We start from the raw sequence: 15929 nt of genomic DNA, 5'->3' as shown, positions 1-15929 counted from the left end.
CCAGAACATCTTAGTAAACATCTAGAAACACCCCGGCAACCCAGAACATCTTAGTAAACATCTAGAAACACCCCGGCAACCCAGTAAACATCTAGAAATACCCCGGCAACCCAGAACATCTTAATAAACGTCTAGAAATACCCCGGCAACCCAGAACATCTTAGTAAACACCCCGGCAACCCAGAACATCTTAATAAACATCTAGAAATACCCCGGCAACCCAGAACATCTTCGTAAATGTCTAGAAACACCCCGGCAACCCAGAACATCTTAGTAAACATCTAGAAACACTTCAGCAACTCAGAACATCTTAGTAAACATCTAGAGCATGAACAATTCCACACTGGCTTCACTGTAAACAGTTTTTATTTAAACAACAGACACAAGACATTTACATCAATGCTCATCATGTTTGTTATCAGACATAAACAATCATCTAGAGTCGATGTGAGCTGGATCATCTCAGGTCCATGAAGAGGAAGATGGTGGAGCGCTTTGAGCCTCTGATTCATTGAGCAACACGCTTTGAGTCGTGCTCGAGTGGTTTTGGGCTGCATGTCTCTCGAGGACAAATGTTTGCTTGTTCTTTCGGCAGTTTGTGTGAATAACTCAGTCTTACGCTGCATGATTCAGCAACTATTGCTGCTGAGGGAGCTGGTGTGAGCAGAGAATAAATAAACCAACCGTTTCCCTTGGATTATGTACATGTTAAAGGGTTAGTTCACCCAAAAATTATAATTCTGTTATTAATTACTCACCCTCACATCGTTCCAAATCCGTAAGACCTTCGTTCATCTTCGGAACTCAAATTAAGATATTTTTGATGGAATCCGAGAGCTCTCTGACCTTCCATAGACAGCAAGGTAACTACCACGATCAACGCACAGAAACGTAGCAAGGAAATGCTGTTTATGTTCAGGATAAAATGCACATTTAATTCAATGCAACGGAAAGGGATTAATTATTTGGATTTTCTGAAGGACCAGGACTGGGTACTGACGTCTTGCAGATGGTTAGAGGAAGCACAATCTGTACTCACTATCATTGTCTGCTATTTAAATCTGGCAAAATTAACCTTCTATGCTATTATGACAAAAGCCTCGTCCTATATTTAGACCTCAAATCAAACAGACTGTAATTATCCTGAACATGCACTGTTCAAAATCTGGAATGTCTTGCATATCCTGTTAAACTACTAATTACATCTAAATAAAGATGCACAGGAACAGTCTGTGATGCAACCTCTAAATAAAGCATCTTATAAATAACAATAAAGCATAATGAATGATGCATTTATATAGCGCTTTATTGTGTATTGCTGTACACCCAAAGCGCTTTAAAAATACAACAACCAGCGGTTAACCTTTCAAATCTTTACCTGCTGTAAGATGTGAGCATTGTTGTCATATTTATGCAGTATTTGATATCTTCATTGGCTGTCCGGTGTAAATAACCTACGTCACGGATGTTGCTTGTAATTTCTGCAGGGTTATTACAGTTTAGAAAAAGTCATACTTAAAAAAAGCTAGTTGCCAAGGCAGTATTTATCATTTTCATTTAGTTTAACTTGATGCATTAAAGTTACTAAAAATAAAACTAAATAACAGTTAATAAAAAAGCAAAATATATACAAAATATAGACATATTTAAATAAAAAAACAGCTAATAAAATTGATAAAAACACATCAAAATTACTCAAATTTTAACTAATTTAAAATTATAACAAAAAAATAAAAAGTAATATTTCAATGATACTAAAATATTATTGCATCTCTATAGGGTCATGTTACAAAAAACATTTATAGATTAAATTCGTGAAAATTGTATGAAAAATTCTGCAAAAACAGTAAAACAGTTATGAGGCTCAAAACAAATAAACAGAAAAATTAACATACAAAAATATCAAGGTGTTGAAACTGTAGAGAAACTGTAAATCATAAATTGCACAAAATTACAACACAAAAAAAAAAAAATCATCAACATCTCTATAGTTGTACATACGCATATACATTGATATTGTGCATATCTCTGTCCATCCAAGCATTAAAAACTGTTCATACACACTTCATGAATGACTAATAATAACTAATGAGATCATGCTGGAAAGATCAAAACAACTACCAAAATAAGTCAGAAAATTCCAATTCTAAAATGTTAATTCAATCAGTAGCACATGGTGCCTGCAACACAAGGTCATGGGTTCGATTCCCAGTGAATGCATGAACTCTATACCTAAAATGCAACGCAAGTCACTTTGGATAAAAGCATCTGCCAAATGCATCAACGGTAATCACATTTTACAAATTCATTAGCATTATTTCATAATAGCAGCAGTCTAACACGACGCTTTGAAAATGAAATGGCATTTTTACATGAGGAAATCTGAATGTTTACTCTGAGGTTTCTGTGTGCTGTGATTTGTTAATGCGTTGTGTTAAAGCATAATGAGCAGCGCTGATATGAAGACATTCTTCATCTTAATCTGCGAGCAGCAGCGTGAATGAGCCAGAATGATTGGAAAAGTTGCATGAATTATGGACGCTTGATCAAAATATCATCACGATTATTTTAGTCAATATTCAGATCACAACTATTTAGCACGATTACTCATTGACTTTAGAAACATGCATTCATTGAACATAGAAAAAACTTGACTATTACTTGATTAAACTTAATTATAATTCAACTAAAAAATACATGAGCTTAAGACGTGAGCTTAAATCTCTCTCTCTATATATATTCTTTTTCTCAGAATTTTGATTTAACTACACTCACACTGTTGAATGAGAATAAAGCTTGGATTAAACTGAATCAACATTGATCTGACTAATGGCTCTATTGTCTTCTGTAGAGCTGATTTACAGCTGAAATTTATTTTTTTCATAATTGATTAATTCTACTGTTTATTACTGTAAAGCTGCTTTGATCTGAATTGTATAAAGCGCTATAGAAATAAATGTGACTTGACAATTAAATAATAATAACATTAAACAGTTAAATAAGATCAACTACTTGTGATGCACTGCCACAACCTACAGAAACCTACTGAACAAGATCATCACGGGAAATGCAATGCAATATAATAATCGCTTCAATTCAAAATATAAAATTATTGATTCAAGCCAAAAAAACAAAACAAAAAAAAATTAAAATAAAGTCTGATTAATTGCCCAGTCCTAGCATGAAACAGGGAAGTTCAGGACCACAAATCTGTGTCTGTAGAAAGTCTGGAACGGGATTCACAAAACCGATTGGGTGTGAACATCAGGCATGTTTCAGCACCACGGACAGCTCCAGAAGAACGGTCAGCATTCCCACAATTCCCTGCCAGAGCAGCTGACGAGAGCATCAGTGCCCATCAGATGACCCAAATTAACCTGGACTTCATTCTGCAAAACTCAATGATTAACTAAAGCAATAAGCCCCAAGAAGCCGTGGTTTACAGTGATTTTATAACAGCTAGGGGGCGTTGTTAGGCACTTTTATAAATTCACTGTAAACCACGGCTTCACGGGGCTTATTGCTGTTATAAAACGGTTATTCCATATACGTAGTAAGGTTTCACAAAATAAAACAGAGCAAATAAAGTGTAATGATATTAATAAAAACAGTATTCTTCCACCAAACAATGTAGCTCCTCAGAAACAGTTGTGGTTGCTACAAAGTGGTTGCCGAGCAACACACAGAAGTAAACAAAGATGTATGTTACTTTGTAGAGTAATTTACAACAGCTTCGAACGCAGCTCGGCCAATCAGAATCAAGCACCGGAACTCTCTGCTTTATAATAGTAGTTTTAAATTCTTAAGGAAATGTGGTTGGCGTTTGCCTGTCCAAAAGCCATCACTATAATGCTAGCGTGTAGAAATTAAGCTGTAAATATGAGGGTTTAGTCAAGTGTAAGGTAAAATAGAATTATAGTATTTGTATTATTTTACTTAAATAGTCATTTTTTATTTCTTAGTGAAATGTTGCAATAGGAATATTTCTTTTGCTTTTATTTAGTAATTTTAATATTTTTATGTAATAATAATCATTTTAGCCATATTGATATATATAATCCTAAATATAAATATATAGCCAAAATGTTGGCTAAACTGTGCGGCTCTACAAACAAGCACAGCAACCCTGGAATTATTTATAAAATCACATTGTAAATTGTGATTGCAATTTTTATCAGAAATTTTTTTCTCAAACCATGCAGCTCTACTAAAGTGTTACATGCAGATGCCAGGGCACTGCTAACCGGTTGCTAGGGTGTTGTGTGTGGTTGCTAGGAGGTTGCTTACAGTCTTGTGGTCTGTAAATGCAGCTTGGGTTGCTCCTTCAGTGTGCGTCTGTGGGGTTTGTTCACGTGTTTATCCCTGGGAAAGCATGTGGTGATGTTTTCACTCAGGTCAGCTCTGAACAAACCTCCTCGGGCTCGTCAACAAAAGCAAAAAATAGATGAGAAGAGAAATGTGAAAAAGACCTCAGCAGTTCATCACAACACTCTAAAAGAGTTAAGAGTAAACCGATGGACTGGATTCACTCTGAGGTCCAGATCAGGGTTATTATAGTTTACTAAAACCATCAAAAAATTTGTTAAATAAAATCATGAAGATATTTAGTAAATTTCCTACCATAAATATATCAAAACTTAATTTTTGATTAGTAATATGCATTGCTAAGAACTTCATTTGGACAACTTTAAAGATGATTTTCTCAATATTTAGTTTTTTTGCACCCTCAGATTCCAGATTTTCAAATATTGTCCTTTCCTAACAAACCATACATCAATGGAAAGCTTATTTATTCAGCTTTCAGATGATGTATAAATCTCAGTTTCGAAAAATTGACACTTAAGACTTTGTGATCCAGGGTCACAAATATCTAACTAACTTCAACTTGAACTAAAATAACTAAAACTGAAATAAAAAATACTTATTTTATTTTTTAATTATTTCTATCTATTAAAAATGCAAAAAAATACAGAAATTTTTTAAATAAAATGAAAAAGGCTAAATCTAAAAATAAAAACTTGTTAATAATAGAATTCATATGTCATAATAATTCATAAAATATTATAAAAAAATGTAAGAGTATGTCAATGACACTAAAATAACACTGGCCCTGATTTACATAATAATAAGCTGGAGTGAGTGAAATTAAGGATTATGTTTTTCATTTATTCTCTGACTCAGCTCATGTTCGCAGACGGTTTAAAATCGCTGTATGAGAGCAGCAAGCGGCCCATTACTGTCACTCTCTCCACTAAACATCATGTAATGATCTGCTGAACACCGCAGCATTAGACTGCCGTCATGGGCTCTTTCAGCCATTTCTCTTGTTTGTATTGCACAAATACAGTATGTGTAATGTTATAATCTATCACTATCTGACAGTTGGATGCCAGTCAGTCTCGTCTGTACTGATGGTGAACGCATTGCTAAATCATGGAGCTGTGGTGAATCTGAGCCGGTCTCAGCAGGATTACCTCTAATCTGAATCTCCCGCGTTCATTCGCTGCTTTAATCCCACGCTCCACAACAACAGTCCACCTCATTCGCTTCAGACTGTAAGAGAGAGAGAGAGAGAGAGAGAGAGAGTCGCATCTCTTTGTCCTCCTCTGCGTCTCCTCCACGGGGAAACACACACACACACTGCTGCTGCTGTTATTATGGGATGTTCCTGAGCCACACAGCTGCAGGGATGCGAGTGTTTTGGTGAATCTCATGACGAAACGTCCGGGTCAAATTTCTTTTTTTATTATTCTAGGCGGCTGTAATATGACCTGTTTTATAAATATACAGCACTCAGATCTCAGGGATCATGTTTTTTTCCATCTCTGGCCCAAAGCACATCACATTATTGACAATATTTGTTCTGCAAATACTGCATGTTCTCAGACCGAAAGATTTTAAAAAATGCATCAAATTAAATCTAATTCAGGTAGAATTCATTATATTTAGCATCTTTACTGCAGTTGAATGTTTAATACAGAAATGAGCGATAGATTCACACTACAGAGCATAAAACTAAGCATTTTAAGTAATATTTAATCTTAAACTCTTTTTAATAGCTGGTACTTAAAATAAAGTAAACTAACTTATTTTAGTATCACTGATATGCTAATATAGTTTGTTGAATTAGATGTTATTTACATTTTCTGTTTTCATTAAAGTTGTAGTGATTTTGTTGTTTTTGTCATTTTTATTAGTTTTTGTTTTTTCAAAGGTCTATATGGTATTCATTAATTTTTATTTAATAGGTTTAGTTATTTTAATGCTTCAACTTAAACTAAACGAAAATGAGAAATGTTGCCTTAGCAACTAGCTAAAATACAATTTAAAAAATGCATCAAATTAAACCTACTTTAAGGAGAATTTATTATATTTAAGCAATTAAAATATAATGTTGAAATGCAAATGGGCTGATATTAAATGTGACCCTGCAGCACAAAAGCAGTGTTAAGTCGCTGGGGTATATTTGTAGCAATAGCCAACAATACATTGTATGGGTCAAAATTATACATTTTTCTTTTATGCCAAATATCATTAGGATATTAAGTAAAGATCATGTTCCATGAAGATATTTTGTTCTAAGAACTTCATTTGGACAACTTTAAAGATGATTTTCTCAATATTTAGATTTTTTTGCACCCTCAGATTCCATTTTTTCAAATAGTTGCATCTCAGCCAAATATTGTCCTATCCTAACAAACCATACATCAACTAAACAATATTCATGTATCATCAGATTGTTTGGTGTCAGTAAGCGAGTGTTAGAATCAGATGCATGTCCTGGTTTGACCCCAGAGCGCTTCAGTGTTTGCTGTGATGCTCACTCACCTCGCTGTCCTTCTGTTGCACAGGGATTTTCTCCCGCGCGGCTCTGGCATCGTCACACGCCGTCCGCTCGTCCTGCAGCTCATCAACTGCCCCACAGGTGAGCCGTCTGATCAGGTGCTTCTCGTCTGCAGAAACACATCAGATGCCTTTGCAATCACACGATTCACTCAGTGCTGCCAACTCATGTTTCAGGTTGATTTGTTGCTAAATGACATTGTGATGTCATTGCATGATGATGTCATTACGTAATCGCGATGCAAAATTGTCATATATCAGCAAAAGAATATATTTTATATATGTTCATTTAGATTTGTTCGTAAAATTATAAATGCATGATATTAAAATCAGTGCATCCAAATTAAAAGTTTTTGTTTGCATAATATATGTGTGTGTACTGTGTATATTTATTATGTATATATAAATACACACACATGCATTATATATTTTGAAAATATTTACATGTATATATTTATATTCATATAATGTATATTGTAAATAAATATATTTAACATAAAAAAAATTCTGAAATATATACATGCATGTGTGTGTATTTATATATGCATAATAAATATACACAGTACACACACATATATTATGTAAACATTAATCGCGATTAATCGTTTGACAGCACTAATTAAAATATAAGTAACTATTTTTAAATACATTGAATTATTGAAAACCTACACATTTTTGAACAATTACAATTTAAGTTTTTTTTATTACCCGGTAAACAAATAAAACTTCACATTCTGAACAATTATACTTTTAAGCGGTGTATTAGTAGTTAGTTAGTATGCTACACTCTAAGAAAAGTCTGTAAAAATAGGGCACCATCTACTATGTTAATATGTATAATAATCTATCTGTGCTAATATGGAGGAATTTTCCGTATAGATTTTTTTTACAGGTTTTTTTACCTGCATTTTTAATTTCGCATCATATTTGGTGTTTTGGGACGTTTTACTACGGATAATAGATAACAGATAATGTCCTGGAAACTTACTAGTATCTTTTCCATTTTTAGATATTTTTCTTACAGTGTACTAACTGATCACTACTAACAAGGTGCATCATAAATGAACAATTATTCAATATTAATATTAAATTAAACAATTGCATGAAATGCAATATGAGCCAGAAAAGCCTGAAGGATCAAATATGATGCTTAATAAAAACACACACGCAATGTTTTTTTTTTAATTGTAAAATATTTTGTCTAAAGGTTCAGTAAACTCTTATATTTCATATGTCAGGCTTTCGCGTTCAGGTGATCAGTTTTTACTGTAACGATGTGTTTTATAACGTTTCCTCTCAGAATATGCTGAGTTCCTCCACTGTAAGGGGAAGAAGTTCACGGATTTCGATGAGGTGCGTCAGGAGATCGAGGCGGAGACGGATCGAGCCACAGGCCAGAATAAAGGCATCTCTCCCGTGCCCATCAACCTGCGCGTCTACTCGCCTAACGGTCAGATTAATATTCATTAACAAAGCTCCACAAACTTCACAGCATCAGATATTCTCAGTTTCAGTGTATTCTTGCACTGTGAAAAATAAAGAGTTCAGAAAACGTAAAAAATAAATAAGGCAACTTGATACAGTAAGACTTTAGTAAGTCTTCTCAGTAAAGATACTTTGTTTAGCCAACGTAAATTTGTTTGTTCATGCAATGCTGATCGTCTTATTTTGCTAATAGAAAAATTATTGTCACAGCAACTGAAACGATAGTTACTGTCCTTGAGGTAATTAATTTATTTCTGTTTCCTGGATGAAAAGAAATGTGTTAAAATTCACCACATTATTAATTTTATGTTTATTTACAAATGACCAAACAGTGAATTGTTATAGAAACCTTAATGGATAACTTAGTCTAATATGTGACCCCGGAGCACAAAACCAGTCATAAGGGTCAATTTTTCGAAATTGAGATGTATGCATCATCTGAAAGCTGAATAAATAATCTTTCCATTGATGTATGGTTTGTTAGGATAGGACAATATTTGGCTGAGATACAACTATTTGAAAATCTGGAATCTGAGGGTGCAAAAAAATCTAAATATTGAGAAAATCATCTTTAAAGTTGTCCAAATGAAGTTCTTAGCAATGCATATTACTAATCAAAAATTAAGTTTTGATATATTTACGGTAGGAAATGTACAATATATCTTCATGGAACATGATCTTTACTTAATATCCTAATGATTTTTGGCATAAAAGAAAAATGTATAATTTTGACCCATACAATGTATTGTTGGCTATTGCTACAAATATACCCCAGCGACTTAAGACTGCTTTTGTGCTCCAGGGACACATATTTACTGTAGACAACATTGTCTTTGCTTATAAAACATCTTACAAGACTAATATTATATACATTTCTGATCATACTCTAGGCCTCAAAACTAGACACACAAACCTCAAGAACGCTGGCAATCAGCAAATGTTAAAAAGATGATCTCTTTACATCACAGTACTATCACAAATAACTAACCAGAATGACAAAACAACAAAAAAAAAGTTGAAACGAAGGCAGCAAACAGCAAAACAATAATCGTATAACAGTAACCGCATAATTTATTCATGCTGGGAACTCACAGAGCCTTCAACAATATGAAATTCTTTGTTCAGACGACTGTGTTTGACTAGTTGGGACAACATTTGGGGTAATTTTGTTAGTCTGACAAGTGTTTTTATGTAGTTTCAATAAAATAGCATTTTTAAGTATTTGAGACTCAATGGTCTTGTCCCGGGGGCCGTCTAGGAGACAAGGTCTTCACTGGGGATCAGTGGGGAAAAGGTTTTGTGAACTGGAAATATGCAGTTGCTGGTATGAATGGTGATCTGGTCTGGCTGTGTGTTTTGTGCGCAGTGCTGAACCTGACTCTGGTGGATCTGCCGGGAATGACTAAAGTGCCGGTGGGAGATCAGCCTGCAGACATCGAGCAGCAGATCAGAGACATGCTGATGCAGTTTGTGACCAAAGACAACTGCCTGCTGCTGGCCGTGTCGCCCGCTAACTCCGATCTGGCCAACTCTGACGCCCTGAAGATCGCCAAAGTCGACCCGCAGGGTGCGTGCGATCTGTAACACACATTAACTGCTCTGATCGTGTCCACAAATGCTGTTGTGCTCAAATGCAGATTGTTTGTGTGACAGACACTGACGTAAATTGGTAAAAAACTCAACCAAAAAATACATTATTCTGTATTAAGCCCACCCATACCACAAAAGAGAAAATCATCTTTAAAGTTGTCCAAATGAAGTTCTTAGCAATGCATATTACTAATCAAAAATTAAGTTTAGATATATTTACGGTAGGAAATTTACAAAATATCTTCATGGAGCATGATCTTTACTTAATATCCTAATGATTTTTGGCATAAAAGAAAAATGTATAATTGTGACCCATACAATGTATTGTTGGTTATTGCTACAAATATACCCCAGCGACTTAACACTGCTTTTGTGCTCCAGGGACACATATATATTTGCTAAAATATGTTTCAAAATATATTTACGTAAATATATTTTCTACTATTTTTTCTGGCCATTTCTTTGTATATTTTTGAAAATATATGTTAAATGTATAAATATATATTTTTTAAAGCATTTAAAAATATAGATTTGCCCTCTACATATTTCAGTCCAAGAAAATGCATTCACATACAGTATGTCACACTTGAAGAAAAACTTGATTTGTCGTCTATAACGTGTGAGAACATATAACACATTTTACTAAGCTTCAGCAAGGAACATAATTTAAAATGCTCCAAAAATGCAATGTGTAAAAATATTAAACACTACTAAATCATTATGAATCTATTTTTGATCTCTAGTAGGCCATCCACATTTGTATTTAGCCTAAATGTACTTACTGTAAGACAGGAAATGTATTTTCTTGCCCCTGAAATACATTTAGAAACATATTTTGGTATATGAAGATTGAATCTAAATGCATTTTCTATTTCAAAAATAAATTTAATTGAACTTCACTGTTTATATTTAGCATATATTTCAAATATATTCTGGCCACAATTTTTTTGAGCACCATCATATTAATTAGCAGGGTATCTGAAGGTTTTATTACAGTAAATTCAAGATGTTTTAAGACCGAATGAAGAAAATCTAAGGAAAAAATTGAATGGAAAACAATAGGTCTCTAAATGTAAAGTTTGAAAATACCGCTTATATATACTGTAACTTCTACTGTACCTTCTGATGTTCTTCCTCAGTATCTTTCTCTTGTTTTCCAGTGCAAATATCTAAAGATTCTTAAACCAAGATGCTTTTACAAAATAAGAAGTCTTGTTTTCTGAGAAACTGATCAAAGTAAAGTGAGTTTATGATTAAAACAAGAACAAATATCTGACTATAAAGTCAGAAAAATCAACTTAATTCAAAGGATGCATAAACTTTCATTTTGTTTAATTTCTCAGAAAACAAGACTTCATATCTTCATTTTGCATCTCCAGTAAATGTATCTTGATTTAAGGATGTTTAGATATTTGTACTGGAAAACAAGAGAAAGATTTTTTTTTTTGTAGTGTATACAATATTTAATGCCATTACTTTATGAATTTAAGACTTTCAGCTCTGATTTAAGACCCTTTTGAGGCCTTAATTTGTGAAAATGGGATGGGATCATCAGCAAAACATAAACAAAACAAACTGTACGCAGCTTTAAGCTCATTTGACCCTGTGTGCTGTTTTCAGACAGGTTCACATCAAACCGTGCTTGTGCTCTTACATGCGTTCTGTGTTTGTGTGTGCGAGCAGGTCTGCGGACCATCGGTGTGATCACTAAACTCGATCTAATGGATGAAGGGACCGACGCTCGGGAAATCCTGGAAAACAAGCTGCTGCCGCTGCGGAGAGGTGAGGATCTTTATGAAAACATGCTAACAGATAATCACGCTCTCAGTTGTGTGCTGTGACAGTAATGCACTCAAAATCCCATTTCTTCAAATCACACATACTTCACAACCGTTTCTATTGCTTTGTTTTATGCAGAAAAACTGTGCCAGACACTTATTTTCCTCATTCATCATAAATTTATTATTTTAATTATATTTAATTTATAAGAATAATTGTAAGTTATTTTAATTAAAATAAAATAAAAAGTTCTGATTTGATGTCCCAAAAAATGTACATTAATATTGCAATAATTTAACAACGCATTTGCATGTTCATGACAATTCTCTAATGTTGGATAATAGTCACGAGACATGCACGAAAACAAATAAAATATTTAATTTTTTAGCAAGTGTTTTATTTTGATTTTCTAAAATTGCTTATTTAAAATTTTACATATTTTTTCAATTTAAATTTAGATTTAATTAACAAACTTGATTGAGGGTTGTGGGCAAAAAGTAAATACTGCATTATATCCAACTATATTTTATTAAAATATATAAAATTATTATTTTTGTAATAATAATGAAATATTTTTTTTTTTTTTAGTTTTTACATTTATGCAAAAATAAATACATAAATAAAAATGTATATTAATAAAAATATATAATTTTTTTCTGTGCTTTTTAGGGAAATGTAAAAAGAAACTACAGCTACTAGTAACTTTGTACTCATACTAGTAACTATGTTATTTTGGTTTACTGTGGTAAAGTACTGCACAGCTTTAACAGAATCACTGGAGTAGTTCCACGATCAAACATCATCTCTCTGTTTCCCTCTAGTGGAGTAACGTCTGTGTTTCTCACCGCTGCAGCATGTGAGCAGAAAGAGAGAATACGAGAATATGTCTTCATTTCATTGCCACATCTGGAAAAAACGTTGTTTTCTTTCTTTGCTGGGCAATAAAGGATATTTATGGGAAAGTGTGCTGCAGTGTGCTGACGCACCGGTTTTCCACTCGCAGCTCACGTCCACACTTCAGGTTTTCCCATCGAACGCGTCTTCAGCTCGTCTTCCACTCGTGTAAGTGGAACACACTTGAGACGGATCCTGGCTTTCAGACGCTCGAGCCACGTCACTGGAATGAGAGATTTAAGCGTTTAACCTCTTAACCCAGACATGTGTCTTTCTTTTTCACTCTCTTTTTATATTTGTACCTCACTCGCAAAACAAAAAAACATGTCATGTAACTCACAGGAACAGAGAAATCACAATTGTGACCCTGCAGCACAAAAGCAGTGTTAAGTCGCTGGGGTATATTTGTAGCAATAGCCAAAAATACATTGTATGGGTCAAAATTATACATTTTTCTTTTATGCCAAAAATCATTAGGATATGAAGTAAAGATCATGTTCCATGAAGATATTTAGTAAATTTCCTACCGTAAATATATCAAAACTGAACTTTTGATTATTAACATGCATTGCTAAGAACTTAATTTGGATGTTGTACACAGAAGCAGCTCCAGGCGGATGACGTATGAGGTCAGCTTTGCACCGCTTTCAATCTCAATTTAAAAAAATGGACCCTTATGACTGGTTTCGTGGTCCAGGGTCACAAATGACTTTCTTTGATTATTTACAGTGCTCATAATAAAGCCTGCAATCAGAGATCTCAGCATGAACTCGAACGTTTCTCACCCAATTATACCGAGATCAAATGATTTGAGCTGCAGTCACTTGTACTCTTGCTTTACCCATCTAACGCTGATGTGTTTGTCTGCCTGCAGGTTACATGGGTGTGGTGAACCGCAGCCAGAAAGACATCGGCGGGAAGAAGGATATTAACGCTGCTATGGCGGCGGAGAGGAAGTTTTTCCTGTCTCATTCCAGTTACAGACACCTGGCCAACCGCATGGGAACGCCGTTCCTGCAGAAAACCCTCAACCAGGTGAGAATGTAACAGGTGAAATGTGTAAACATCAACCTAAACTCTCTGTCTGGTTTGTTTCGGCCACATACACACAGCAGAGTTTTAAAAATAACAACTGTATTTCAGTAGATGAACTACAGCACCTGCAGGATAAAGCTGTGGGGACGGAGTGAGGAAACGCCAAACTCATGAATATTAATTAGGCTGGATACAAATAATGATACATGATCTTTTATTGTTATGAGAAATAATGTCTTTGCACGCCACAGAGCATCTAAAGATTTGTAAATCACTGGATAAATGTATAAATCACCATAGTAAACACGATTTATTTATTGCTTGAAAATAATCAAGAAAAATATGACTTCGTAGCGTTTCACAACTCTACAGATTCGATATTAAAAAGCAACACGATTTAAAAAAGAAAGGATGTGAACAAGAAACATGGAAGCTAGTAGACAGATATTACAGACGTCGACAAACACGAAAAATGACAGGTAACTCAGTAGAACAGTTCTGTTTTGTTCATATTACACATCATTACAAAGTGTTTTTGTTCTATATTACCAGGGTTGGGAGGGTTACTTTTAAAATGTATTCCGTTACAGTTACAAATTACTTCATTAAAAAAGTATTCAGTAACATAATCCAAGTACCACAATATAAAAGTAATGTAATCTGATTACTCTTGGATTACTTCAAGTTAAAATAAATATGATATTTCTGAAGAAAATCGCTTGAAATCTATATTTATTATCAATGGACATGTACCCTAAATTATAGAATGACCCTCATATACTTATTGTTTTGATACATTGTTTTGTATTTTGATTTGGTTGATACATAACAATAAAGTTTTGTAAACTTGTGAATGTAGTGTTGATGTTTATCATAATACTGAATAATATTTATGCACTTAAAAGATCCTTAAAAGAATACCATGGTTTCTATTATTAAAATTATTCTATTCTATTCTATTCTTAAAAAATATGGTATAACATTAGTACTTTTTGTTACCACTGTATACATTACATTAGTACATTAATACATGTGACCATGGACCACAAAACCAGTCATAAGGGTCAATTTGAGATTTTTTAAATAAATAATCTTTCCATTGATGTATGGTTTGTTAGGATAGGACAATATTTGAAAATCTGGAATCTGAGGGTGCAAAAAAATCTAAATATTGAGAAAATCATCTTTAAAGTTGTTCAAATTAAGTTCTTAGCAATGCATATTACTAATCAAAAATTAAGTTTTGATATATTTACGGTAGGAAATTTACTAAATATCTTCATGGAACATGATCTTTACTTAATATCCTAATGATTTTTGGCATAAAAGAAGAATGTATAATTGTGACCCATACAATGTATTGTTGGGTATTGCTACAAATATACCCCAGCGACTTAACACTGCTTTTGTGCTCCAGGGTCACATATATTGTTTTATATTTTGCAAAGCACTTTGAGAAGTAACGTTTAACAGCGCTGTATAACAGTAAAGTTTACTATCATTATTGTAGGAATGAATCTTCAACCTTCAGTCTGATTGTCTTCAACTTCATCTCTGTTTTCTCTTCTCTGTTCTGCAGCAACTGACCAATCACATCCGTGACACGCTCCCTGCGCTGCGCGCTAAACTGCAGAGCCAGCTGCTGTCCATCGAGAAGGAAGTGGAGGAATACAAGAACTTCCGTCCGGACGATCCGTCTCGGAAGACCAAAGCCCTGCTGCAGTCAGTCAATCACATTCACCGTCTCTGCGTGAACAAATGAAACTCAGATCCTCAGGCTCACTGAGACAGAACTACAGATGATGAATCCTCAGTGTATATATTGCTGGTTTCAGGATGGTGCAGCAGTTCTCTGTGGATTTCGAGAAGCGCATCGAGGGTTCTGGAGATCAGATAGACACGTATGAGCTGTCTGGAGGAGCCAGAATCAATCGCATCTTCCACGAGCAAAATGAAAACAATGGAAAAACCCTTAAGGTAACATGTAGAAAGAAAAAACGCATCTTAAGCACACAGAATAACATAAGTGGACTTTGAACGATTAATTGCCGCTTTGAACGATTACGGAATTGTGGCATCCATAATTGTAATTGCGATTAGAAATTCCATTAATTGTGCAGCCCTAGTTGAAACAGTTAAAAAAGAATAAATTGACACTTTTATTCATCAAGGAGGCATTAAATGAAATGAATGAGATGAAAAGTGTCAGTAAAGACATTTATAATGTTACAAATGATTTCTATTTTAAATAAATGCTGTTCTTTTGAACTTTCTATTCATCAAAGAATCCTAGAAAAAAATGA

General features: G+C 34.1%; 1 protein-coding gene across 1 annotated transcript in view; it reads left to right on the top strand.

The window, feature by feature from the left end:
• dnm1a (dynamin 1a) overlaps positions 1–15929 on the top strand; it is a 60801-nt gene that overhangs the window by 2849 nt on the left and 42023 nt on the right. Inside the window, exons 3-9 of the mRNA XM_016484511.1 lie at positions 6852–6925; positions 8144–8293; positions 9695–9895; positions 11602–11700; positions 13466–13626; positions 15206–15348; positions 15462–15603. Coding sequence (XP_016339997.1) covers positions 6852–6925; positions 8144–8293; positions 9695–9895; positions 11602–11700; positions 13466–13626; positions 15206–15348; positions 15462–15603 — 970 coding nt within the window. The remainder of the gene's footprint in view (positions 1–6851; positions 6926–8143; positions 8294–9694; positions 9896–11601; positions 11701–13465; positions 13627–15205; positions 15349–15461; positions 15604–15929) is intronic.

The sequence above is a fragment of the Sinocyclocheilus anshuiensis genome, unplaced genomic scaffold (assembly GCF_001515605.1).
Source record: "Sinocyclocheilus anshuiensis isolate Anshui unplaced genomic scaffold, SAMN03320099.WGS_v1.1 scaffold745, whole genome shotgun sequence".
NCBI lineage: Eukaryota > Metazoa > Chordata > Actinopteri > Cypriniformes > Cyprinidae > Sinocyclocheilus > Sinocyclocheilus anshuiensis.
Note: the sequence above shows the minus strand (reverse complement) of the source record. Positions and strands in the feature narration are given on the sequence as shown.